Source organism: Trachinotus anak, unplaced genomic scaffold, assembly GCF_046630095.1.
Source record: "Trachinotus anak isolate AG129_WGS33_773 ecotype Australia unplaced genomic scaffold, CSIRO_AGI_Tana_v1 ptg000021l, whole genome shotgun sequence".
NCBI lineage: Eukaryota > Metazoa > Chordata > Actinopteri > Carangiformes > Carangidae > Trachinotus > Trachinotus anak.
The window spans coordinates 12,784,949-12,812,480 of record NW_027273872.1 but is presented as its reverse complement, the minus strand read 5'-3'; the positions used below and the strand labels follow the sequence as shown (position 1 = coordinate 12,812,480).

The 27,532-nt window shown below is 40.1% G+C and overlaps 1 protein-coding gene across 12 annotated transcripts; it reads left to right on the top strand.

Annotated features, from left to right (window-relative positions):
- Window positions 1-965: 965 nt before the first annotated feature.
- arhgef37 (Rho guanine nucleotide exchange factor (GEF) 37) lies at window positions 966-26,512 on the top strand. 12 transcript variants are annotated; one of them, XM_071457490.1, is made up of 18 exons: window positions 966-1,091; window positions 1,912-2,016; window positions 2,739-2,874; window positions 5,549-5,748; window positions 6,112-6,211; window positions 8,905-9,422; window positions 11,570-11,699; window positions 12,175-12,322; window positions 12,447-12,646; window positions 12,735-12,865; window positions 13,966-14,070; window positions 15,026-15,139; window positions 15,514-15,683; window positions 16,301-16,448; window positions 16,736-16,864; window positions 19,067-19,262; window positions 19,983-20,152; window positions 24,012-26,512. In XM_071457490.1, exons 6-18 carry the CDS (start codon window positions 8,916-8,918, stop codon window positions 24,225-24,227), a joined length of 2,364 nt encoding a protein of 787 aa, XP_071313591.1. In that variant the 5' UTR covers window positions 966-1,091; window positions 1,912-2,016; window positions 2,739-2,874; window positions 5,549-5,748; window positions 6,112-6,211; window positions 8,905-8,915; the 3' UTR covers window positions 24,228-26,512. The 12 variants fall into 12 exon arrangements, with proteins under 12 accessions (XP_071313591.1, XP_071313594.1, XP_071313588.1 ...); XM_071457493.1 differs by lacking the exon at window positions 2,739-2,874 and having other exon boundaries at window positions 5,666-5,748; window positions 6,115-6,211; XM_071457487.1 differs by lacking the exon at window positions 2,739-2,874 and having other exon boundaries at window positions 5,666-5,748.
- The last annotated feature ends 1,020 nt before the right edge of the window (window positions 26,513-27,532 follow it).

The following is a 27,532-nucleotide window of genomic DNA, read 5'->3' as shown; positions in this document are numbered from 1 at the left end:
TGCCCGCTCAGTCACCGTCCAGAGGCTGTGGAAATCCTTTGGTGGCAAAATGCCACAGTGCTTCAACCACCAGGTGGTGCTGTGGGATCAAGCTGTCCCCCGCTTTCCTGCGTGCAACCCATACCCTGATATTTCATGAGGTGGATTTATCTTGTCTAGTATAGTTTAAGTCATGAAAGCACAAATTCAAAGAGTTGCTGTTTTATTGATTTGCAGCAGCACATGAAACGGATCACAGGCTGAGGCAGCAACAGAAAACCGATCTTCATACACTGCAATACAATTTCCTGATATTCCTCAGCACACATGAAATATACTGTTAACAAGAGGTAATGAATTATAATGTGAATATACAGCGTCTGTTCATCAGGCTGCTATCACAGACAGATCCACCAGCCTTCCTCTCAAAGCGTCACACTACACTACGTTTTCTCCTTCTAGTGGGAGCAATAACACAGCATAAACATCCTCCGTTGCAAGTACAGTAAAAATATCTGTTTTCACACTTTTAAAGTAAAAGAACAAAAGTATTACCAGCAAAATGCACCTCGAGACTTATATTTATCATTTACACTTTAAGTTTTTCCTGGTGGATTTACATGTAAGCAACATTTAATACTGTCAGGGTTTAGCTATTTTGTTTTACATCTTAATATAGGCTGTGTTTGGTAGTTTGCATTGAACTTTTCAAGAACATAATATGCCTTAATCTGAAGAGTATCTGGCAACTAAATCAGCGTTGTAGAGTGAAAAGTAAGATATTTCTCTCTGAAATGTAGAGGAATAGAATAATTAGTACCTAAAGTACCTAAACTGTAGTTAAACAGAGCGTGTTTTTTTTTTTTTTATTATTGAATTGATAGGCAGCATAATTCTCTCTCGGCTTTTACTCTGAAAATGTGGATATGGTAACTTCCGCATGGCTTTTATTTTGTAAGGCAGTGACCGGTCGTCGTGTTGGATTGTCATCATCGTGACGTCGACAGGTTGCTCGCCGCCAACAGGTGAACGGGAGTTGAAATGTCACAACACGGAGAGCGGAGGACACCACGGCGGGGCTGACTGCGCAATGGGAGGACGGGAACAGAAAGGTAAACACTTCATGGCATTTCTCTGTCTTTCTGTTCATCCAAACACAAAAACAAGCAGGCGTCACCTTCTCACCTTAAATCAATCGAGGGTTTTGGCTTTTTCGCAGCCGGCTCCGCGGCGGTTTGCTAACGGCCTCCGGTTGGTTTGAGGTCCTCCAGCAGACATGTATGCCGAGTAAAGATGTAAAGATGTTTGAGAAGGCGTGAAAAGGAAATCACAATATCATCCTAATTGGATTTCCGCCCACATCTCCTCTCACTCACAATGAAATCAAAACAGGGATGCTGTGCTGCCGCTGTTCCTCGTTGCCCTAAAAGATAACGTCATTCTAATGTGATGAAATTAAAACGGGCAGTTTGGTTTTGAGACACTTAACTAAAGCAGTGTTTATTGCAGAAGACATTTGTCAATGACACCTTAAACTGGGTTAGATGTATGTGTCCACCTGTTGCAGATGGAGCTTAGATATGTGAACACATTTCTCACACATGTGTCTCAAATGTGTACTTATCAATGATACCATGTAGAAACATAGTTCAATGCAATTGTGTGTAGTCAACCCCGAACATGTATTTCCAGTCTCCAAAATCTACTTTAATGTACAGTTAGTGATCTTCATGCCGTGTTATCTGAACTCTGTGTGTCATGAGAAGCTATGTGATGAATGAAGCTGACAGATTTTCTCAATTAAACGGGGCAGACAGGAAGGTCAGCTGCATGAGAGATGGCTGGTTGTTTATTCCAGGCAGAGACAGACGGAGAGATAAACACACTGATGTGTAAAACGATGTTTAGTCTATCTGATTGTGTTTATTTCAGTTCTCCCTGTGATAAGGAAGCCAAGGTTACCAGGATGTTTCTCTCTCCTTCTTCCTCCTCTGGAGTCCTGAGTGGAGCTATATCAAGAGAAGAAACCTAAGACATGTAGGTAATACTGCTATTTCTGAACATCATTCAGGGGCAACATGCTATTTGATATAGCTGTACCTTCTTTGTCATCTTCAGTTCACAGGCCATGCATTAAGACTCTTGAGTTGAAAAAAGAAACAAATATCTAATTAGTTTGATTCTGATGTGGCAAAACAAACAAGTTGGAGTCACATGAGTTGTGTTGATTTTTTTCTTACATAACTTACTTGCATATATGATGATTACCTAGTTATAAGTCTTGTATCTGTCCTTCTTTTCTGCCTTTCTTCAGTCTATTTCTGTTGGGGTGTGTGTCAATACTTCTTTGAAATCAGGGTTAGCTAGTGGATGTTGCTCATTCTCCAGCACGCAGTAGAATAAACTCACTGTCATCAGGTTGCTGCCTTTTACATATTTACATTCACCGGACTGTAATTTCTTCATCAGTGTCTGCTGCCAATATTTATTGTACAGTGTGATATAAGATTGCAAAAAATACCAGTAAACAAGCATCTTGTGGCTCAGCGACATACAATACAAACCAGATGAGAGAATGTAAAGGTGTGATCACACCCTTAATCTGCTGTCACACACAGTCAACCTAAAATAGCTCCTCAGTCATTGTCAGTAATCCTGCGGCACCCTGAGAATGTGAGGTTGAGGGTATTTATTGCTGACTAAACAGACAGGATGCAATCATCGCTACTTTCATTTTCAGCTTTGTTATGTTTCCTCAGCTGCTTTTCTTTTAGCCTGCAGCAGGAAGACCTCAATATATGTTGTTGATAGACTTGGTAACTTCCAGTTCAGCACTGTACAGCACTGTACGTACTGATGCGGAATCAAGAGGAGCTTTTTACAGAAGTGATCTGAGTAAGTCTGTGGAGGGTCATATTGATCTTGACTTTTTTGCATCCCTGATTTACCAAAGTGTACCATCTCTGATATCAAACACTGTCATTCAATAGTGTGTTTTTAGCATACCTCTAAGTTTGAGCTGTCTTTATGTCAAGTATTTATGTGCCATAGCCAGGAACTAGTCCAACCCTGCAATTACAGTAAACTTGTTTCTACATTTAGACTTTTTACCCAGTCATCATCTATCCTTTCCAAGGAGTGCTTAGCATGGCGTGTGTTAAGTAAAATCTTTACAACTGCACTCATTTATAGAAAAGCACACCCGTCTTTCTAGACTGAATAACAAATCATGTTTTCGTGTTTTTCATGTTTTCACCCAGAGGAAGGGTTGAATCAAAATCTGAGATCCTTGTTGTTTTTGAAGAATATTTGCAGTCAGAATTCAGTCCAAAGACATGAGCAAAATCTTAAGTCTAAACAAAAAGCATCCCAGGTTGAGTTGCTTATCATTATTCCTTTTATTATTTTCTCAATCAAGGACATCTTTTGGTTTTATTTATAGTCAACAGTGTGACAATGACAGGAAATGAAGCCAAAGAGAGAGAGAGCGAGAGATAGAGGAATAACGTGCAACAAAGGTCCTTGGAATGACTCCAGCTGAGGATGTTGTGGTTCTTGGTCAGCATCTCTCTCTCTCTCTCTGCTGGATGAACTATTTAATGATGACACTCTTTCTAAATTACCACAAACCTACTTTGGCAGTTCTGTACTGCAATATACTGTAACCTGTCATCCAACATATACCTCAATATCAATATATCTGCAATAAGATAATATGGGCTTGAGTGATTTATCGGTTTAGCTCTGTTTCCCATAACAAAAAGTGTAACAGCTGCAGAAGTTTGTGTAGCTGTGGCAGAGTTATGCTTTCTAGGAATGGAGCTGTTTTTCTTTTTGGAAAGGCAGGTTTTTAGCTCTGAGAAAAATGTTCACTGTCATAGATCACTGATGGGAGTTGGATACCAGAAGCGTAATGTCACTTTGTAAACCCTTAAACTTGTGCAAGACACCTTAACTTGTTATGAAATGAACGAAAGTCAGCTGATGAAAGAATCCAGTCCTGCAGCATTCCTCCCTGATAAACCAGATTAGCGGCTGCCTTCCTGCCTCCCTGCAAAGAATTCCTTCTTTGTCTTAGGCTTGATTCATGCTAACATCATATTCTAATTACTCTCATAGGCACATACTCAGATGGCCATTTGAGTCTGTACGTTTGGTTCACTATTGTTTTTGAGAAGAAATGGTGAATATATCGTAAATGAAAATAATAAAATGGTTGTGGTTACAAACAATAAAATTTTAGTTCACGCATTGTCTATAAAACAGGATATTCATTCATCTATCATTTTATATGATGTTATTTGGATAGGTACAAGAATACACATGAACCAGTGCCACATACCACAGCACAGCATTAACAGCCAAAGCTTATTTGCATTTCCTGTCCCCAGATAGGCCAAACTCCAAAATACATATAAACCACAAAACAGAATTAACCATCCCAGGAAAATACACAAGACCAGTGTTGATATCTTCCTCTTTAAATAAAACAAGTGTAGTGGTACATGACAATGATCGAAATGGAAGAATGTCTGCTCTGTCGGTAAATCTCCACCCTGTTATTTTTTTTGGATTTGCATCATCACCACCTGTCTGCACCGTATCAAACGACAGATTTTCTGTGTTGAAGAACAGTTTACATAAAGTCTGTGAGAGATGACAACTTGATCTTGTGGTGTTGAGCCAAACCATAAATTAAATATTTGATGACATTCATGGGTTTACTGACATTAGTGACTTTCTACTGGCTTTTCCTCTAGTGCTACCAGCAGGTTGACACTTTGGGATTTTAGTGAAATGATTTGATAACAGCTGGATGGACTGCCGTGACATTCGTTACAGATGTTCATGGTGCACAGAGGATGAACCCTAATGACTTTGGTGATTTAGGTTTTCACTTATCCAGTGAAATATCTAAATGTCTAATTTTGTACAGATATTCTAACTTATCTTAAAACGCTACTAGGTTGGCAGTTTTTGTGTGTGAAACATCTCAACAACTATTAGATGGATTACCTACAAATGTGCTCAGGATGAGTTATAATAACTGTGATGCTGTGTTTGGTGCTTATTAGCAAATGTCAGCATGCAGTTTAACAGTTTACACTAAGATTGCTGATGTAGACTAGCAGATAAGCATGCTGTCATTAGTCTTTAATTAGCACATTGCTGTGCCTAAGTTACTTATATTTTTTTATTCTTTTAACACCACAAGCTTGTTTCTGTTCTCTTTTATTGTGTTGTGACAGCTGTCTCAAATTAACACCAAATAAAACATAATCTGTTAGCACAGCTTGATACCTTCAGGGGGGACTTTGGGTGAAGTCCCCCTTTAGTATTAGATGAAAGTCAATGGTTATGCTGTAGTTCCTCATTTAATGGACCTCTTAACTTTTATTTAAATACATTTCCACTAGTAACCAGTTGCTGCTCAGTGAGTGCACAGTTTATTTAGTTTGTTTAACTGTTTGAAATAAACTTTGGACACAACCTGCATAAACCTTTTATGTCCAGATGAAATATATCCAAAGGCCTGAGCTACAAATCTCTTTTTGTTACCTTCTACCAGTAAATCCAGAGAATCCCTTTTCAATTGCAAGAGGATGGTATGTCCCGCTGTGCTTTTGTTTCCTGTGAGAGGAAAACTTCAATCACTTCAACGCTCTGTCTTCATTGGTCCATCTAGTGTTCCATGAGGCCTCTCAAGGCGCGGCTGATTGGTCCTTCTTTCTGCTTGGAAGCCTTGTCAGCCAATCGGCCTTTGCCTGGGTGAGTGCCGCTTCCCTCTCCCACCAGCTGCTGCAGTCAATCAGCTTATTCAGCAGCATGAGTGCGTGCGTGTTTGTGTGTGTGTGTGTGAGTGTGAGTGTGAGTGTGAGTGTGGCCACCCTTTCCTCCCCCCTCCCCTGTTTTTCCTCTACAAAACAGACAGCCCACCCTCCTTACCACTCCCATCCCCCCCTTTCCTCACACACTTATGCACTGTGTTTTCCTCTCACACACACACACACACTTGTGAATACACACTGGAACACTCCTGCCACATGAGGCCCAGCAGCAGCCTGGTGTGTGTGAGTCACTGGAGAAAGTTACACCAGCGTGTGTGTGTCTGTGTCTGTGTTTTCCATGCAGCAGTGTCTCCTCTGCAGCAGATTTCTGCTTCAGTCGGGACAGAGCAGCGAGAGAGTGGAGCTCGAGCTGCATTGCAGCTGAATCAGGGATTCTGCACAAGGTAACAACAGCCTGATCTCAGGTAAATGTTTTTTAATGATGTGTTTTAATGTCACTCTCAGACACATTGTTGTTGTTCAGATGGGGGCCAGTTGGCTGTGGTTTTGGTTTAGCTTGTGGGCAGCAGATATCATAACCTGGAGCGGTGACAAACTTGTTTTGGGACGTAAAGAAAGTTTTTATGTCTCATTCATCATCATCATCCATCTTGCTGTGTGTTCGACAAGAAACAGCTTATAGGTAGTGCAGATTTGAGTTTCTTTCACCATACTAAAAAAGCTCTTACAAATGCCTTACATTTAGAGTTATAAACCTGTTTTTCCGCAAGCTGGTTTTTCTGTGAGAAAAGACGCTTTCAGATGTTGAATTCTGTCGAAACACAAGCAGCCTGTCAAGACCTTCGCATAAACAAATAAGTTTAGAACAGACAAAATTTTGATTGAAATAAGGAACTGTCTGATCGAGCAGGTATTTAATGCCAGCCCTTTGTACCGTTTTTGATTATTAAATCTCATCTATCCTCAAGTCTGGGTCACTATATGCTGTCAGCCCCTAAACCTGTAGTTGGAGGGGAAAGATAAATCTGTGAGGTAGGATCAGATCAAAATAAATGACAACAGTCACAGTAACCTACTTTTATAGTAATATACGTGTAGTTGTTCTACACCTAAAAAAAATCCAATGTAAAGCAGTGTAGCCATGTAGATAATCATAATAAACAGAAGAATGAATAGGGGATTATAACATTTTAACAGGTTAGAAGGTTTCAGACGTGGCAATTTCATATATTTTGAATTGCCAGCCTGAACTCTGCCCTTGTGTATATTAGAAACACCTCTTAGTCTAAAGTTTAACAGCACTGCAAACCTTCAATAAAGTTGAGCCTGTCTAAAATGAGAACTGAACATTTGAACTTTTATGACAGTAGTAATGAATGCAGGACTGTTGTATTAGACAGCAATAATTTCAGCTAGGTGCGCTAATAAACTGGCAACTGAGTGTGTATTTAATGAAACAGAATAAAATGAAATCAAATGTACAAATATGATAAGTATTAAATCAGAATACAAACATTTCGAAAGTCAGTCAACACAGTCATACCTCTCTGAACAAAAAGTCTCAACAAAAGTCAAAATGTGGACATTATCAGTTACAATTGTAAAGGAATTTGTCTGCGTGACATTGTTGCAGGAACACTCATATTATCATGTGAAGTGTCATAAATGCTCAGTGACTCACAGCTTAGGAACAGCAGGGTCTTACATTCAATTCAAAGACAGTAACACACACGCAGCACATCTGAGACTAAACAGTTCTGTGCACTGGTGCATCACGTTATCAGATACAGGATCAGACTGTTTTGGCTGGACTATGATGCGCGGAACGAGCCCTCAGTCGTCTGGCTGATGTCATCAGTGCCGTCCTGAGTAGCTCCTCACACAGAGTCTATAATTCAATCACAGAGTCAAAAATAAAACTGTCATTAGAGTGTATCCTTTAAAGCCACACACGGCTGTTCAGCAGAACCATGTAATGGCTAATTTTCACAGCAGTGGCAGCATTAGTGGCTCTGTAAGCAGCTTGCCAGCCTCCTGGTGGGTTGGACATGTGGTGTTCCAGCTCAGAGGATCCATGACAATGCATCTCCCCTCGCTGCATGTTTGTGTGCAGTAAACAATGTCAGCAAAGTCGGTGCATCAGCAGCTGTGCTTCTGTGTGTTGGTTGATGCAGCTATAAAGGCCAGATTAATATGGTTAACATCAGTGGTAATATTTGCTTGCTTGCTTTTTTTGTCCTTTTTTTTGCCTCTTGCTCTTTGGAACGACTGCTCACTGCTGCTGTTTTTTGCCCTTTACTTCCAAGTGATAAGCCTGAAATCAAATGCAGGAATGTTGCGTTATCGACTTTGAAATCCTAGGAATTTTCCAATAGAGGACTTACCCAGCACCAGATGTTTAGAAAAACTTGTCTTGAATTCATCTCTCACTGCTGTTAAAGGGGAGATGATAGAAATTGAATTTGAGTGACAATAACTCTCTTCATAATACAATGATGTTGCAAATTGACCCTTAAAATGAAAAGGGAAAAGGTTGTTCATGTAACCACATGCAAGCATGCACCACAGTTCCCATGTATCATGCTCCTACTATCTGTGTTTCAGAGCTGTGCAGAACACTCATAGAGATGTAGCATAGTCATGTTAAATGTTGCATGTTTGACATGTCTCTGACACTGCTGGGACAACACAACTGTGCTAACACAGGAGACATACAGGCAGAGGACCTATAACAAGTTAATGTTTGCAGTAATTCAGCTCTGCTAACTGTTGCATGTTGTCTTGTCCAGTTGTTTTCTACACATTGTGAAAACTGATTTTGATGAGATGATTCTGATGTGTTTCCTATTTTGAAAAAAATTTAGGTTTGATTATTAAAATCAGGTCTTTCAACCTTCAGATCCAGTTATATCATATGTTCACTGTGGTCCATCTGGGCCAGATTGAAATACGAAAATGTGACTCTGTCCCCTAAACACTGATTGTGTCAATCAATACTGGAGGAATTTAAGATTTTAAGGTTTAGCAGATAGAGATGCTTTAACAAGTACTGTAAAGAAGACACAAACCCTGTTTCAGTACTAATATAAATGTAAACATATCAACACAGTGTCTAAGCACTGTTTCTCTTTGACAGTGATCCTCATCATGGAGGTGCCCAGGAGGCCTCAGCCCTCCTCCTTCACGCTGGCTCTCCCTAAACCGGCCTCATCTGCACTGTCTCCGCTCGGAGCTGTGAAGAAAGTCACCAAGAAAGATCTGATGAAGGAGAAGCTCCAGGAGGAGGATGGAACCACAGAGAGTAAAGACTTTGGAGAGGAGATGTTCAGTACAGAGGAGGAGTCAGATGTATCTGTGTTTGTTGAACCACCAGATGAGATCCCTGAACTTGCAGATTCAAACGCTTCCACTGTGAGCTCCAGACTTTCCTCGCAGGATAGTTTCACAGAGGAGAGCTCAATATCAGAGGAGAGGTTAGCACAGGAGGCTGAAGAGGCCAAAAAGAAGTCTGAAGAGGAGGAAGCAGCAGCTAAAGAGAGAGAGGCCCAGAGGCAGCAGCTGGCCATCGAGGAGCTGGTCCAGTCTGAGAGGAATTATCTTCGGCTGCTGCAGGTCAGCACTGTGACCATCAGGAGCAACCTGCAGAAGCTACAGGTGTGTATGCAGTGTTGGTAGGATTTTCAGAGCAAAATTATTAGGACTCCTGGTTTTCTTTGTCATTAATCTGTCAGTTATTGTTTTCTGTTTATCTACATACTATCAGAAAATAGTAGGAAAAAAAAAAAAGAATCTCAAATCTAGTGAGCCCAAAGTGAGCTAAATTAGATAGCTCATTTTGTCTGAAAGAATCACGTTTTACCCTTTGAGGATTTGCTGTCTACGGAATGGTTGGCTAATAAAATAATGGAAATCATTTTATTCCAAAATAATAGAATATTTTTTTATTTAAATATTTTACTGCATTTTTCTAAAGCCTAGACTTTTTGCATTTTTTCATTGAGGCATTTCTTAAATTTTACCTCACAAGTGTCTTAACTGCTACTGTGCTGATTTGCAAGATCAAGATTGTCTGTATTTGAATGTACAACATTGGAGCACACATGTAAAATTGCCAATATTTTCATACAGTGTCTTTGTGGACTGTTATTAGGATTCAAAGCTAAATGTGTTGCTGTTGGATGCGAACAAGGAAGGAGGAGATTGACACATGCTAAGACTAATTAAGCAGCAACTATTTTGATAATCAATTAATAGTTTTAGTCAAATGTTTAGTATTTCCAGCTTCTCACCTGTGAGGATTTGATGTTTTTCTCTTTTATACGTGACAGTGAACAGAATATTTTTGGGTTTTAAGGCCGTCGTCAGATGAAACAAAGCCATCGCCTTTTTTGACTATTTACACTCACTATTTATATTTTATGGACAAAATAATCAGTTCAATCAAGAAAATAACTGGCAGATCAATTGATTATGAAAACAATTGTTAGTTGCAGCCATATTCTTACTTGTCTCACCCCAGAAACCACCGTCACATTGCCCATGAGCAATGCATGTTACTGCTCCAAGGTGCAAATACATGTAACTGTACAGCAAAAACATTTACAGTACAATTTGGTTAAGAAAGAAGCTGCAGGTCAAGATTAACTGACACAAAAACAAGCTCAGTCTCATGTAACCTAAAGTTTAAAATCCTCAAGTAACATTACTACCATATGTTTTTGTTCAGTGTTAGTCCCTATATTGTGTGTATGTCTTTGCTTTGATTGTTAATGATAGAACAACCCTTTTGATTGTGCCTTTAATCAGAAAGTCACTACATGTTGACTTGACACTGCAGCATCCAGATGTACTGTTATGGCTGAGGCTGCTTGATGGTTTATCATCGTTAGCTTTTCATTACAGCTGAGGTATTGCTTATTACTGTTCAATAATCATTTATTATCGCTGTGGTAATAAAATGAGGCCTCGTAACACATAATGGAATCAGGCTTTATGGGCTGCAAGGACTGAGCTGTGGTTTGGCGTGAAAATGTGACACACAGAGGGAACACTGGATGAGGGAAAAGAGAATGAATTAAAAATAGAAAGAAGGAATAGACAGGCTAAATTATGGGTTGATGAACTGTTAAGGGAAGGAGAGAAACTGGTGGATTAAATAGATATTAAAAAAGAGATCTCTCTGTTTTATGTGGCATTTTTCCAATTTTCAAAATCAAAAGATAAAACGCAGATGTGGGGAAATAAAAAAACAGACGAAGGAGAAAAAGACAACAAAATTTTGGTGAAGGATTATGATAAATGGGGGACGGGCAGATGGAGAAAGACTGACAGAAGCAGCAGAGAGGAGGAGGGCTGGACAGAGAAAGAGAATACGTTCAGATAAATGAAGCCATTGTGAGACAGGAGAGTCGCTGGTTTGTTTTCTGTTGTAATGTGCAGATTGTTCATTCTCTCCAGTTAGTGTTCCCACTGCTCTCTCATTAGAATAGAATGGAGCAAAACAAAATGGATCTTTATCAGCTGTGCATTAGCATTTCTCATGCACAGAGGGAGCAGACACACACACACACACACACACACACACACACACACACACACACACACGTACTGTAAATATATGCTACATATAATATGATGCAATTAAGTAATTAAGTAATTATGCAAGATTTGCTATGGTTCAGGGGTTTGTATGTTTTCTGTAGTATTTTTGACATGATTCTTGTCTGTGATTGGACAGTGCTTTGCTGTGATACATTGAATTGATTTACATGTGCATCTTTCTGTCTGCCTACCCACCTCAGCCTCCTCTAGCGAACCTGGACAGCATGTTTCTCTACATCGAGGAGGTGATCGACGTGTCGAGTCGACTCCTCAGCTTGTTGGACCAGAAGCAGGTTCAGCCTGGAGATCCTCTCTTCCTGGAGACACTCTGTAAGGGCTCTAACTTCACACTTAATATCACGTCGGTATCTCAGTTAAGCAGTATCATCCCCTAAACTCTAATATTATCAACAGGGGTTGTCTCTGTTGACTTCCAACAGGAAGTGGTGAGATTGTTGCTTGTTTCAAAGAGGTATTCTTTTATCTAGATAAATTACTGTGATCACACTTGTTGACAGGAAATTCATAAAATCTTCACGTCTTGTTGCCCCATGTGGTTTTCACAGTCCTATGAGAATGTAAATGAGTTCACTGGGGTTATTTCCAATCTCAGCAAGGTCTCTGTGGTTGTTAGTAGAGTTTAAAAGGCTGTATACCTAGAAATGTCTTCTATATATTAGTGTATTACATGTAATTTGATATGATTAGCTACTATTTGCACAAAGGAAAATGGAATTATACTTTACCTCTGCATTGTGCACTGAGCATGATTTCTATATGTAAATATGTTTTTCCTTTCTGACAGGTGATTCATTCCTCAGCCTTTCCGCAGACATTGAGGCAGCCTATAAGGAATACTTGGCCAACTACAACAGTGTTACAGTGGTGGAGAACAGCTACAAACAGAAGGAGGGGCTCTGGAATGAGATTGTCAGAGTCATCAAGGCCTCAGCGTGGGTTTATATCATTTGCTGTGTCTTCACACTGGGACCAAACTTTGTGTTGATTCAAATTTTGAGAAACAGAAATTGGTCCTGAAGTCATCTGAATGCTGACTGTTGCCATTCCTCTCTCCAGGCCTGAAGTAAATGCCACTTCTCTGAGTTTCTTCCTGGTGATGCCAGTGCAGCGGATTGCTCGCTACCCCCTCCTCCTGCAGACCATCCAGAAACACACCGACCGAGCTCACCCAGCTTATGCGCTCCTGGAGCAGACTGCTCACACCTCTATTGCCTTAAACTGTCGGATCAATGAGTACAAACGCTTCAGAGAAGTTGGTAAGACGGGCTTCTGCCAAGACCGTTAACTACTAACACATATAAACATAAACTTGTCTCTATACTAATTGTTCCTTGTGTTTTATAGCTGACAAATACAAGAAGACAGAAACCCTAACCATCAAGGACAAGATCAACCGCCTCAACTCCCACAGCATCGCCAAGAAGACAGCGAGGCTCAGCCAGCAAATCAAACACGAGACTGGAATAGCACCTAAGGTAGGACAGAAGTTTTATAGCCCTGGTTTAAAATAACACACTCTCTGTCGAAGTGTCCTTGAACAACACAAGATGCTGATCTGTGACTGACTCTCACCAATCACTGCCCCATGTTTGGAGTTCAGAGAGACAAACCTAACCCATAAAGATAAATGAAGCAACACATTACAGTGACACTTCAGGATGCTCACAGTATACCCTAAACTCCTCTGGTCCTCATAAATACCCACCCAGTACACACACTCCCTGTGGCTGCGGCGCAACAGTTAATGATTAACCTGCAGAGAAAACATACAGCTGTTATTAAACCTGCTGTTTACTCTGGTCTGCTGCACTGTGCTTCAACATGGTTACACCTACCTTGATCATCCTCACATGTCACCTGTCATTTTGATCGTTACTTTTCCCACTTTGCCTTTTGATCTTTTTTTCATTTCTCAAGTTTAGGTTGCAGTCTGGTTACATATGTGCAGGATATATAAAAGGATCTGACTTTTACATTTCAAAAAGCTTTGCATTCACCTGACATTTAAAGCCATTGATTGTCACTGAGGGTTCAAGGTGCATTGCAGCAATTGAAACCACTGTTTCAGAGGTTGCAGTGGGCAGGAGGCACCTTAACCATGTGTGCATTATAAATAATGAGTCATGATAGTTGTGTTGATAAGCAGCAAAGCTTGAAGGAGAATGGGAAAGAAAAACCATGTTGACAAAACGCACTGATGTAGAAGTGTTTACAGGGAGTCTGAGGTCTGGTATAGGTAGGCTTTAAAATCACAGGCTCCTAACAATGTATTATTATTATCCCACAGGTGCTAATCCAGATGAACTGATGGCTACTGTACATAAAGAAAACTGTTATTATGCAACTCAAGAATATTCAGTTTTCTCTTGGTACTGCAGTATATTAGCATTTAGCTAATTTTATAATACCCCCTTGACTGTGTTTCTATGGCTTATATGACCAATACAACAAGAGAAACGGGTGACTCCAGTGCTTTGAAACATTTGGATTATGATTTTGTGTTCACATTACACATATCACATATTCCACATGTTACAGTCATGCAGGATATGTCTCCCTGTGCTTCCTGTTGTAGCTGGTCGATGAGGAGTTTGACGCCCTGGAGGGCTTCTTTTATGTTCTGGAGCATGGGATCCTGGAGCTCCTTGAGAATGTGGAGACATACCTGCACCACCTGCAGGTAAGCTGCGAATGTCCTAGGTTCTGATAACTCATTGATAATGCATTTAAAACCTAGTAACTGTATTTTTCTTTGGTGGTGAACCTGTTAAAAGATGTTCCAACATTTTTAATGAATCATATGATTCAACACCAACTGACTTCAGTGCTGTAGTTTGAGACCTGTCTCAGGAGGAGACAGGATGTATTTGTCAGCGTTGTTTAATTGGATAATTTACAAAATGTCTTTTTTCAAATGAGAAAATCAGTATCACATGCAAGAGGAACATGTACATGTCCTGGATGCTTAAGGATGAATTTTACATGTACATATTTTCTTTCAGCACTATTTTACTGTGAGTACCACAAACAACATGTTTTAGGTTCCTGTAGAAAATCCGCGAATATCTTGAGTATCATTCCACACCATTCAAATTTCAGCAGCTATTTCAAAGACTGTGACTTTGTGGTCACTTGTTGCAAATGGAGAACTGGAACATAACTAAAAAAATTATTCTTTAACATTGTGTTTATGAGTCACGCTGTGTAAACTCAGACACTCCTCAAGTCCCTGAGGTCAAACACATGAGTTACTGTGTACCTTTCCACTCTAAAATGATCCTCTGTGGAATCTGTTTTTTCCTCTTTTCTCCTAACCAGCAGGAATCAGCACTGTAGCCCTTTTTTCTTTCACATTTTCTTATGAATAGAAAGTTGGTTATTTTTGCCAGGTCCACCTAGTTATCCACTTCCTGGGGATACTGACAGTTGGCTTTCTTGTATATTTATAAAGTAACATATTTTAACAACCTCTAATTTCGACGTTGCAACTTTTTTGTCCCTTGAAAACTAAGAAAAAAAGTGAAATACTGGTGAATTCACTAATCCCATGATCTTTTCATTAATCAAAATTAGCCTCCCAGAAGTCAGACACCTGAGCAGGGTCTGACAGCTCCTTCTTCTTTGTTGGTGTGCAGGGGTTCCTGGCCTGCAAAACAGAGGAGTTTGACTTTGATATGGATGGAGAGAAGGCACCTATCTGCTACAAGGAGATCACTACAGCGCTCCGGCAGTGGATTCTTCCTACATTTGTGAGTCTACCCGACACTCTTATCCAGATACCAGTGGTGGGAGTAGCCCTCAAATAAATCACTAAACCCACATGCTGAAGCAAGAGCTGTACTTTCAGTCCCACCTTCCTTTTCTCACTGCTTTCCTCTGGTGTTGTTTACTGTCCTGTTTTCCTGCACAAATATCCAAGATCTCACTGAGAGACTTTAGGGCAAACAAGTGTTAGATGTGAATACAAAGCTTCTAGTTGACTCTAGATCTAGATATTTATATATTCATTTATCTTGATTGTAATGTGTAAAATCGTTTAAATACTGCCCACTGGGACAGCAACACAGAACTTTTCTAATGTTGTTCTGATGACTGTAATCACACTGTTCATCCCTGCATACAGGATAAGAGGATGAGGACGTTGATTCACAAGCCACTATGTGCACTCCGTGACCTCCTGGTGGGCCCGAGGAACCTGATCAGGAAGAGACTGGACAAGCTGCTCGACTACGAAGTGATAGAAGCCAAATCTAATCTGAGCTACGAGGAACAGGCTGTGGCCAACACGTACAGGTAGAGAGACAGAGATCTGAGCTCTGAAACTGTCACATGATTGAGGGTCACAGGGTCAGTCCACAGAGGGAGGGAGTACATATGTCCATGCTGGAGCTGAGAACCTGAACTTTTCTTAGTGATCTCCTCACCCTGAACGCTCATCAGATGGCTCTAAAGAAAAGGTTATTTTCATGTTCTGCAGGGAAGTTTTTTTTAAGTTTTAACTTTAAATTATAAATAAATTAAACCAAGCACAAAATAATTTTTAAATGTCAAAAACAGGTAGTAATTTATAAATTGGTTGTAGCCAGAAATGACCACACCTTCCTTTCTCAAAACACAACATTTACGCAATTATGAAGAAGCCACACAGTCAAATGACACAGTCCAGCCAGTCATAGTCAGTGTAAAAACCACACACTATTTTTACTGTGTCCTCCTCTGAGTCATCACCGTCTACACAACTACACACTTTGGACATGATGTTAAAATTGAATTTGAGCTTGCAGAGCACCTCTAATGAAAGGGTTGAACATGATTTAATCCAATCCAGTCTTTTGCAGTGATGTCTAGTTTACCACTGGCTTCAGTTCACATGTAAACCTCTCCTCTCTCTTTCTCTCTTCTCCTCTCAGGACAATCAATACTTTGCTCCTTAACGAGCTTCCTCGCTTCAACGGTATAGCTCTGCAGATGATCTGGAGCATGTTGGGGACGTTTAGCTGTCTGCATAAAGACCTCGCCTCAGACATGGAACAACTGTTCCAGAGCTTTGCACAACAGGTAGATGATCCTGTACTCACACATGTGTGGTATTTCATCCACTGAGACCCTGCATGGATATATTAGAGCAGAATATTTTTAACACCAGGTTGTAGTGAGTGTGTTTTTCCAAGACAGTGCTCAACCTTCCTTGAAAAGTTAGTTGGGTGTTCCTTTTTTTAGTGAGATTGAGAACTCTACTGCTCTACTACTAATCAGGATATAAACATCTGTGACTTTAAAGGTTAAATAGACTCCTCATGCTTATTTTGTTTCTTTCTCTCTGTTTCATCTCTCTCTTTTTCCAGCTGCCTCACAGCTCTCTCAGCCATGGTGTGTTCTGGGAGTGGGCGGAGTCTGCAGTGTTAGACGGGGCAAAGAGGCTTGAGACTCTGTGTCGAAGTGTGGAGGACACACTCAATGCACCTGTTGTCCAGGTTGGAGTTGAAATAGTGCTGTTGTGTTACACCTACTCTGCTGGGTTGTTGACCAAGAACATTTACTTGATTATCACTGTAAAACTGCCAGAGGCTTATTGTACAAAACACCTTAAGTCTTCTCCTTAAGATTTCCTAAAAATTTTCACTGAAGTATTTAAGGTTTTCTCCCTATCTTAATCTTATATCTAAGGAATCACTTAAAGTCAGTTATCTGTTGCACAAAAGACGTTAGTGACCAAACTAAAAAAACTAAAGGTACCTCTGTCTCTGTCTTAACTACAACGTGGCCGAGTTTATGGCAGTAAATGAAGAAAATGAACCCAAGAGGAGTGTTTGCAATGATGAGGAATTGATTTTACATTACAGCTTTCACTGGCAGTCAGTTTATGATTTGTCTGACCATCTAGAGTGAGATCCCTCTACTTTTCGCTGCCACATGATCTTTGTGGTCAGTTATAGTCGAGGTGTTTCATGTCTGCAGATCAGCAGCGTGCTGGATCACTCACAGAGTTTAAACGCTCTTACTCTCTGGTGAAGCTCCCATCAAAACCACAGGAGGATACATACACAGGAGATAACAGTTTATTTAATGTTACCAGCTTCTCGAAAGGTATCAGGCATCACAGGTTCAAACAAATAGTTTCCATGGAAACAGTAGAATTGTACTGATGCAAAATCTCTTGCACTGCTGTAAATGCCTCAACTTTTTGCCTTTTAAGAAGATTCTGTGCAACACCTTTAAGTAACTCCCTCAGCTAAGGAGAAATTATACCTTAAGTGTCTTCAGGTGTTTTGTGCAACCAGCACCTGATCTAAATCTACAAATCCAAGATAGATAAAATGTAATAGACATACTTTGTGATCAACAGATTGTAAACAAACAGAAAGACTAAAACAACAGTCAGCAAGACAAACTGTCGTTGGCCACCATCACTGTCAAGTTTCCTTTATTCACAGAACACAACAGGTGACAAGAAACATGAGCTGTTTGATTAGTGTTAGCACTGCACAATACCTTTACACAACACTATAAGTTCCATAGTAAAAACAAGAGACACCTACTTCCCCTATGACAATAAACTTAAAAAAAAAACCCAAAAAACGATAAAGTATAGGGAGTTTAACCATCCTGTCTCAGTAGATAATGTATGTCTTAATTAACTCCTCTGACCACAACCACCTGTCTACATCTCTATTTAGCTATGCTAGAAAACAACAGCTCATGAACAGACGCCTCAAAGACTAATCTCCAAATGGCCTCCAGACCTGTCAATCAGAATTAGTTTTTCTTGAAATAATTTGGATAAACACACAACATTTTTTTAATGTTTGTCAGAGCCGCCTCTCTTTCCTGCTCGGCAACCTATCAGCTTTTTTGTAACAGTGTCACATTCCTCAAACCTGCCAGGCAACATGCATGAATAACCCACTGAAAGAGCAGGTGGCACAGTCATGTCAGGTTTTGCTTGAGTTTACAAAAATAAAACTTACAGCAGGCGATGATGTGCCAAGTCATCATAGTGATTCACATATGCAGCTGTACGTCATTCATGTGTAATCATGAATCAGTTACAGACAATAAGGATTCCGAATGTTCTTCCTGCTCTGCAACTTTCTTAATCACTTCATGTCACATATTCAGTGACAGGAAATATTTGAAATATTTCTCTAACCTGTCATTCAGAGTGAAATCACTTTGTTTTCAGATGTGTCCTATCAACATCTCTTTCAAAAAAGCATTTACATTACAAATGTGAAGGAGTGAAGTTGAACTCTGATTGGTCAGCAACAAAATCTTCTCTAATTTAAATGAGAAAAAGATTTCTGTTTATAGGTAGAAAGTGAAACTAAGTATTTTCTACAAAGAAAATAATTTTCTTAAAGTTGTGTTAAGTCTCTGAATAGAAATAAACTCCATATCAACAGTCACCAGTAAGAAATATAACCCTTATCCTTAACCCTGTTTGTTGTCTTAAACATGTCTGTCGTCTTAAACACATCTAAGTTTGATGATTAGATAATTAAACATACCTGTTGAAGTGGAGTACGTTGGTTTAACCTGTAAGCAGATTTATTTCTTCTATGTTTCTACATTGACCATTTTCTATTCTGCTCAGGTCCATTTTGTCCTTTTTGCCTTTGTCAGGTCTATTTATCAGTTTCATCACATTTCACTCTCCATTCTCCTCTGCCTTTCAGCCTCTGAGTCCATCCTCTCAGCGCCGTCTGAAGCAGCTAACAGATAAGCATGGCTCTGGAAAGATCTACCAGGTGATAGGGACCATTGTGGGCACCCGGGACCTGGACCTGAGCCTGGCCAAAGGAGAGCTGGTGGCCATTATCAGTGAGGCCGACAGCCGTGGAGACAAACGGAGATGGCTGGTTGATGCAGGAGGTAACACAAATGTTTTGGCACACATAGGTTCACTCTGTACAGATGATCACAGAGAATGAACTGCATTGAACACAAGCTGTAATTTTGGTTTTGGAACAATACTGCTGTTGTGATCAATGATGGCTAGATGAAATGCGGAGGATTTACATTGTGATCTTGACCATCGAGTAGAGTAAAAGAGCATTGTATCTGCTGGATATAATTATCGTAATTATGTACAATTACATATGGGGAGATAGAACTATATCTGGTGGTGGTTTTCTACTGTGCAAATGAGGAACAAAGAGGTCAGAAGAGAAAGACCAAACATGATGTTGGTGTTGGAAAAAAAAACAAAAACTATTTTTCCTCAATGCAGCTCATTGCCTCCATCTTGTGGTCGATTGCTGTTATGGCTATAAACCATCAATAAAACAATTACATGTAGTATTTCTTAAAGGTTAGTGTACTAGGCAACGACTGATAGATTGCAATGTTTTAGGTGTGTTGTTTATTCTGAAAATGGAATTGGCTTGAAAATGTCAGCTATTGTCAGTAGACATTAAATGTTAGCTGTTGATCTTTATCATATTGGACTGAATGTTTAGAAGTTAAGTTTGTTAAATTGTGTTTTAGATATTAATTATAAATTGTATTCTGGTGTTACTGAGTAAATAATGCAAAAGTAAACTATGAAAAGAAAAATCATAACTTTGTCATCTGTGTATGTTGTGCATGCAGGCAGAAGAGGCTACGTTCCTTCCGCAAAGCTGATTCGCTATCATCAGCCAGCAGAGGACCCGCCTCCTTCGCCACACCTGAACCTGCCAGAGGGCATGACGGAAATCAGGAGACACTCCTACACCCCAGAGAGCCGGCCACTGACAGTCATGAGCCAGCCTTGCTTCCAGGTGATTAACTAACTGACGATACACTAACTACACAGGCTCCTCCTCACAGGGTGGAGCACCTGCTGCACAAATTTACAGAGCTCCTTGATGCTTGAAGATGCACAATAAAATGAAATATCACAGAACACAAGTTATAACAGAAATATTAAATTAAAGCACCAGTTATCTTGTTTAAGTGCATCTTTGTGTTTAATACATCAGCAGGCAGCTTGAGTGCTCCTCGTTTATACAGAAATGTTAAGACTCTCAAATTTAGAGGGGCCGTATATGAGAATTAGACTGACTGTGACATGGACCTTAGCTTCCTGTTATGGGTGTAAAATATCTGAGATTAGACTCCAAAATGTGCGTATTCATTTCCTGATCTGCCATTGGTGTGTGTGTGTGTCTGTCTGTATGTTTGCGTGTATGTACATGTGGCAAAAGAGAGGGACAGAGAATCCTTGTGTATCCACCCATATGCATTCATGTGTGTGTACATATCTGTAAGACAGCATCCTGGTGTGTGTGTGTGTGTGTGTGCTATAAATGGAAAGGTCCATTATTAGCTGTTTAACCTTGTAAGTGGGTTACTGTGTGAAAGGTTGAGAGTTAATTTATGCGACTGAAGGGTGAGATAAAGCGTGCGTGTGTGTGTGTGCGCGCGCGCGCGTGTGTGTGCTGTGTATGCTGTACGATTGATTTACATTGGCAACACATGGGAGTGTGAGAGGTGGTGTCATGGCTTGTAAATTTGTGATGGTTTATGTGGGTGTGTACGAGAGAGAGGGAGAGGGAGATTTAGATGAGAGCATGAGAAGCGGGATTGCATTTGGCATTTTGTGTGTGTGTGTCTGCGTGTGTGTGTCTGTGTGAGAAAGACATGTCTCCACATTGCCTGTTAAAGTGAGTGATTGCTCCACTGACCTTTTATAGAGGCGGTTTCTCACACCCCTGCCCCTCCCCGTCCATGACCCTGAGTCTGCTCATATACAAAACATACACACATCAGGCCGTGTCCTCACTCTAGCAGATGAATTTAAAAAAAAAAAAAAAAAAAAAGAGCATATTTTTCACTTCTTTCTGTGCTTTCATCCACACTAAACCACTATTTTCTGCTGCCAGAAAATTGAGGTTATCAGAAGATTGACAATATCGTTCTTTTTTTAGCAGCTGAGGGAAATTGAAACGATTTATGGCTGTCACCCTTTAAAGACAGGAAGGTGTAGCTGTGGCATTAAGGTGCCATTTTTGTTTAGACTGCAACTTTGTCTCAACCGCAACTCTGTCACAAGTCAGAGCAAAAGTGTGAATGTGATTGTATACTGTTAATGTCTGTCCTCTACCACTCAGTCAATGTGAGCTGGGATGGGCTTTAAAAACACAGAACATCGATATTAGATAATTTTTCAAAGCACTGCCATCCTGAACTGTTCGAAGGCTGTATTTTACTTGTAGTTATTAGTGTAGTTAGAAAATGATTTTAAAATGAGGTTTTTTACTTCTGGAACAGAACCCGGTTTCACTTTGGCTCTCCATAACAAGGGTTTCTAGTTTTGAATAGATAATTAATTACATAAGTAATTGTCAGGTGTTAATAAATAAATGAGAAAAGTGTCATAATAAGATGAAAAAATGTGAAAATGCTCCTATTAAAGGAGCTGTTTGTAAGTTTTCTCTGCTGCCAAGCTTGGTTTCTTGTTGGGAGCAGGGGGTAGTTATTGTCACTTGAGCCTTCAACCATAGTTGCATTTTAAAGACAAGCGGTTACAATTTGCCCTCTGAGCAGTGCTACGTCTTCTGAGTAGACTGCAGGCTGCAGTGACTTGCTGTTATGAAATGGGCCAGGGCTAGCTGGTTAGCATGCTAACTTCAGTAGAAGAAACCAAGTGATAGAAACAACAGTTAACTTTGGTGTTGCTTTCTACTGCTGGTGACAGCTCTTACTGTGTAAAGGAATGAAGTTTCTTCTAGACTGTTAAGTAAATGGCTGTTGATGTTAAAGTTGGGTATGTAGCAATAGCAAAATTTACAAATAGCTCCTTTAAAACAAGAAAACTTACTTGTTAATGCAAGAAACTGACCAAAACATAGCATGTTGGCACCAAAAAAATAAAAAATTGATATATACAATGACAAACCTGTAGTGTGTTTGAGGTTTGACCTGCTTCAAGAAAGCAGAGGATGTAGCCTTGTCTGTTAAAAATGTTAATCTATTCCATCCCATTTCTTACAGTTTTTTCATCATAATTTCCTCAAGAGTTATTTACACTTTTATGTCTGATACATTCAGTTGTGAGGAGCTCCCTTGCCTTTAAGCAAACAATTGTTTCACCTCTGAAGGTAATTAAATCTCTAATTTCCTCCGATTTCTGTCCAAAATCCTGGAAACAGCAGAGTTGTTTCTGCTGGCAAACATACTGAAAAACATTATCAATATTAATAAATTATAGTCTGGCTTCTATAGATACACAGGTAGTCTCAGTTATGACCATATAGTATCACAAAGAGGTGCTGATTAGCTGTTTTACACTCCTCTAGATGCTTTCATTTCCACTACAAACCTAACTGCAGCAAATATCTGCCTGGCAACGGTAACATGAATCACACTGCATCTGACAGTCATGGTCACTTTACAGTTTTTTTTATTTTATTTTCTCTCCTTCCTGTCTCTGCCCGGCAAAATGCTAATTAAATGCTAATTGGTGTAGACCGTCAAGCCAGAGTTAATGTCGTAGCTGAGAGGTGAGCTGAGGTGAAGGGTTTGATAATGACACTGAGCAGCCGGCTAAACCCAGCTATTAGCGCTGCAGGAGCACTCTGTCATACCAACACAGGCCTCATTAGGAAGCCTTCATTCTTTGTGTGTATGTGTGTGTGTGTGTGTGTGTGTGTGTGTGTGAAGATGAGATGGGATTTATTAAAATATAACTACCGGGCCTAACCTTTTCAGGGAATATAACAATAATTTGTGTTAGTGTGTCTGTGTGAGTTTGCATTCGTACCTGTGTGTGTGGATTGTCTCCTGCTTGGCCATTTCCTGAAGTCATGTGTGATGAATTTCACATTCACCTGTACTCTGAAAATGAGCTAATATAGCATGCTAAATGTTTGCTTGTCACCACACCAACTAGGTTGGACAGTATTGTTAAAAACATAATTTATCATAAAATCATATCATTTAAATTACGGCTATAGGCAAAATCAAGAGTTCAAAGCGGTTAGCTTCCAATGTTATGCATTACATGAGAGCAAACTTGTGTATGACATTAACTTCAATCATTAATTAGATACATTTTTAATTACAACATCATTCATTCATACAACAGAAATTCAAAGAACAATGATTCATACAAAATGATTCTTCTGAAATTCAATACATAATTCATATTGAATTTATCTATAGTTCCAACTTTAACACAACATGAACATTAACTGTACACGTTAAAATGCTGTGTATGCCTGCTAACAAGCTAATATCCAATTTTCTATGGTAACTGTATGCATGATAACACTCTAAGTGTATGTATTAGCTTGCTAACTAATGTACAAACATCACATGCTAATTGCTCAGTGTTATATATTAGATATGCTAACATGCTAGCGTTTGCCTTCAGCTCAAAGTACAGTTAAAGTTTGACAACGCAGAGCAAAGCCTGATAAAGTCTGAGATGTCTGAACATGGCCACTTTACAGAGGATAAATCCTCTTGAGTTAGTTAACATCATGATCTTTCCTGTGACGCCAACCTCAAGCCTACTCAGTGAGAAAGTAGGCGTAACAAAGTTGTTCTACACATCATTTTGTTTTCTGCCTCCCAAGTAGCTGACATGGCCGCAGACTTTTACTTTTGTGTTTGACTCAGTATCCTCTCTTACAGGTGTTGGCGGCCTATGACTTCACAGCAAGAGGAAACCATGAAGTTTCTGTTCGGGCTGGTGAGCAAGTCCGTGTCCTAGAGCACCACGACAAACGAGGGAACCCTGAATGGAGCCTGGTGCAGGTGAAAGGGGGTCAGAGAGGCTACGTGCCCTCCAACTATCTCGCAATCATGCCTATGGGGATGGGACCACCTGGCTGTTACCCTCCCTACTGACAGGGGGAAAGGAAGAAAGGGTAGAGGGGAAAACGGCAGCATGTACAGCATCAGTGTGTTCAGTACAGCAAGGCTTTCACCATTACTGTCTTTAGAAGGCTTAAAGCAGTATGCTTGTGATGAAGCTACACCTGCTTCTCAAAGCTCATGGAGCTCATGTACGCTATCAACATCATGACCATCAATTATTTAGATTTTCAGTGTCAAAATCAGTTTTCAAACAGAAATCAGAACCACTGAATAATCTATAATTATGCAATGCTACTGTGTGAGCACTGAAAACGCCAAATTATGTTTTTACAACTGGAATTTAAAAATTTCTCTTCATGCCTTTCTCTTACAACTGTGCAAACCAGTGTGTTGAGAAAGGAAAGGAAAAGAAAGCTTAAGTTGATTTAACTTTACCTTTCAACAAGTAAGTTTTCTTCTGCACTAACTTTTTTTTAAACATCTCACTGCAGTGCCATCCATGCTTCAGCTAAACTTACAGAATTACTTGACGGAGCAACTGTGTGAAAATGGCAGAAAGTTGAGCAGCAAAATAAGCATGAAAGGTGCTGGCTCAAGCAGCTGGAGCATGTGCAATAGAAAGCAGTTATATATTCGTACAGTTGTTGTAAGGTTTCAGTGTGGACAGTATAACCTGTGGAGGAATCTGAAAGTAATAATGTAGGCAGAAAAGCTCCGATATATGAACAGTGTTTTAGGGTTTCTCCACAGAATCCTTTGCCCTTTACAAGTGTTAATATGCGTCACACTGGAAACAAATGGAGGAAGCAGCAGCTCCAGAGCTGGTAGTTATACGCCCATGCTCATGGACACTTGGGCAGGGTGAATGCTTGTGAAGACAGAATTTAACCCTGCATCTGAAGGCTTAAAGATGATCTTTTAGTTGGACTGCAAAGTTTTTATGGACAGTGTTAAAAAAAAAAGTGCCAGCAAAAATGGGAAAATGGTTTTAAAGGCAAGCGGGGTTCATCTGAGCTGCACCCGAAGAGAGGAGTTTGGACATAAAGACCCTCTACCCATTTCCCATGATCCTCTGTGGTGGACTGCATGTTCTTACTCGAGTGTCCATGTGTTAGCAAGCTAACAGCAACACTTAGACACACAGAGAGCAAAAAAAGCATGTGTGTCTGTGTGTGTACATCTGTTTGATGTGAAATTGGGCTGACAGGTGAGTGTGTGTGCATGTGTGTGATACTGTGTGTGTGTGTGTGTGTGTGTGTGTGTGTGTGTGTGTGTGTGTGTGTGTGTGTGTGTGTGTGTGTGTGTGTGTGTGTGTGTTAAGTCTCCTCCTCACCTGGAGGCAGGATCAGCACTGTATCAAGACTGACAGGTACACAGCGCTCTCATCATCTCAGACTGTGTAATGTGTTGTAAATGTAAAATGTCTCCAAGCCCCTGTAGAAGAGAGACACAGAGAGAGGAGGAGGAGGTGGAGATGTAAGGAGAGAGGAAGGAATTTATACGGGGGATAGAGGTGAAGGAAATGGGGAGAAAATGGAGGAAAGACATGTGAAGGAAAAGCAGGCAGGGAGGAGTTAGTTTGAATCTTGTTTTTTCCTCTTCAGCCTCCTTCCTTCTCTCTCTTTGCCCACAGGCTGATGTAAATTCACTCTTCTCTTCCTACATCCACTCCTGTATCTGTAAAGGTGGAGTGTGACAATTGTGCTTTCTTTCTGTGCTTTGTTCAGCTCTTATAACAGTAAGAACTCTGTTCCTCCATTAGGAGTTTGGCTTAAAAAGCTTTAAATCACAGCTATAAAATATTAAAGACAGGATGTGAGCGACCTACTTCTGTATACATAGACACCTGATGATGCTTGTTGCTATGGATACTGTTCAATCAATGCAGGTCACATCTCTCTGTGGCATTTCTTCAAGTTGGCTGGACTGTGAGAGCATTTAGTTACAGCAGAAATTTTGAAGTTGTTTTTGCTGCTTCGTCTCCCAGTGCTCTGCACCTTCAGTGGCTCATCATGAGATTCACACACCTGCATTCATAAGAAAGGGCCAGGGTCTGAGTACGCCCTCCTTTATTTCTGATACGCAGAGTGAATGTCTTCTCTATGCATTTTTTTTTTATGCATTAATGGTTTTAAATCGTGGCACATTAAATGCATATGGAAGAAAAATCTCCAGGTTGCTGCAACATCTAAAGATATCAATATCTTTTTAAGTTAGACAATGTCCTGACCCTGTAAACATGCTCTTTGAATTTAGAGCCAAGTCTTCATCTCCAGTAGTTTCTGTTTGCTGTTTGCATTATGGCTAAAAAATATTCTCTAATGGTGAAAAGTATCCAGATCATCATCAAAATATCCAAACAGTCTATGGTTGGTCCTGGTATCTGACAAACAAATTAACAGGTTAAAAAACAGGGTAAAACTTAAAGTCTGGACTGATCAATATTCTTAGATAATTCACTACATGTAAGGTGGAATTGGTTGCTTGTAGTGACAAATCCACTGACTCTGCAGTTCATCTCAGCTCTGTGGAGCTTTAATGCATCTCTCTAATGCATCTATTTTGCTTCTCCAGAACCACAGCTTTACTGGTACATGACTTTACTTTATCATCCTTTCAGTAAAAAAGCTCAAATACACCCCCTGTACACTCCTGGCCGGAACCAAACAGCAGACAGACAACGCTGGTGAACATACTGGAGCATTTAGCGGCTAAAGAGCCAAACATTTTCTTCAGGGGTTGGTGAAGCCCAAACCAGAGCTAAAAAGAGCAGGGTTAGTTGGGCTTAGATTCTTTGCGGTGGTCGAAACTCAACTTTGGGTAAATGATAATGTTACAAGCAATAGTTTGCTAACAAGTTTATAGAATATGTTGAATGTTGTGTAGTTTCCCCCCCAAGTGGTCAAAAACAGATAAATGCAGCTTTAACCTTAAGTTACAAAAGACATTTTTTTTAGGAAAAAAAACCAACATAAAAATCTTTGTTTTCAATCCTCGTGACAACACCTTTTTTGCAATGGCTACTGATGACATTCCTGTTACTAGCCTTCTTTTTTCATGGGCATGTTTTACATAAAATCGTGTCTTTTCCTGTCAGATTGTGCTGCATCAGCTGCGGCGGATGTGAAGCAGGGGGAGGGAGGCTGGGATCTAGAGCTGCTCAGCTGGAGCTTAGCTTTCCCCATCTGCTTGAATGTCAGGACAGAGCAGAGCAGCGGGGGGGACAGAAAGGGAGAGTGTGCGTGTGTAATGATACTTATATACCCAAATACCAAATGCCCTCAGGGTTTTTAAGATGAAGGGAAATGAAGAAAACCCCCAACCTGAGAACATTT

Bases quoted from the DNA above. Each gene is read 5' to 3' on its own strand.
- arhgef37 (XM_071457497.1), top strand. From the start codon at position 8,916: ATGGAGGTGCCCAGGAGGCCTCAGCCCTCCTCCTTCACGCTGGCTCTC. The intron at 11,700-12,174 runs GTAAGGGCTCTA...CCTTTCTGACAG, and splicing joins TCTCTTCCTGGAGACACTCT to GTGATTCATTCCTCAGCCTT. The intron at 12,866-13,965 runs GTAGGACAGAAG...TTCCTGTTGTAG, and splicing joins AGACTGGAATAGCACCTAAG to CTGGTCGATGAGGAGTTTGA.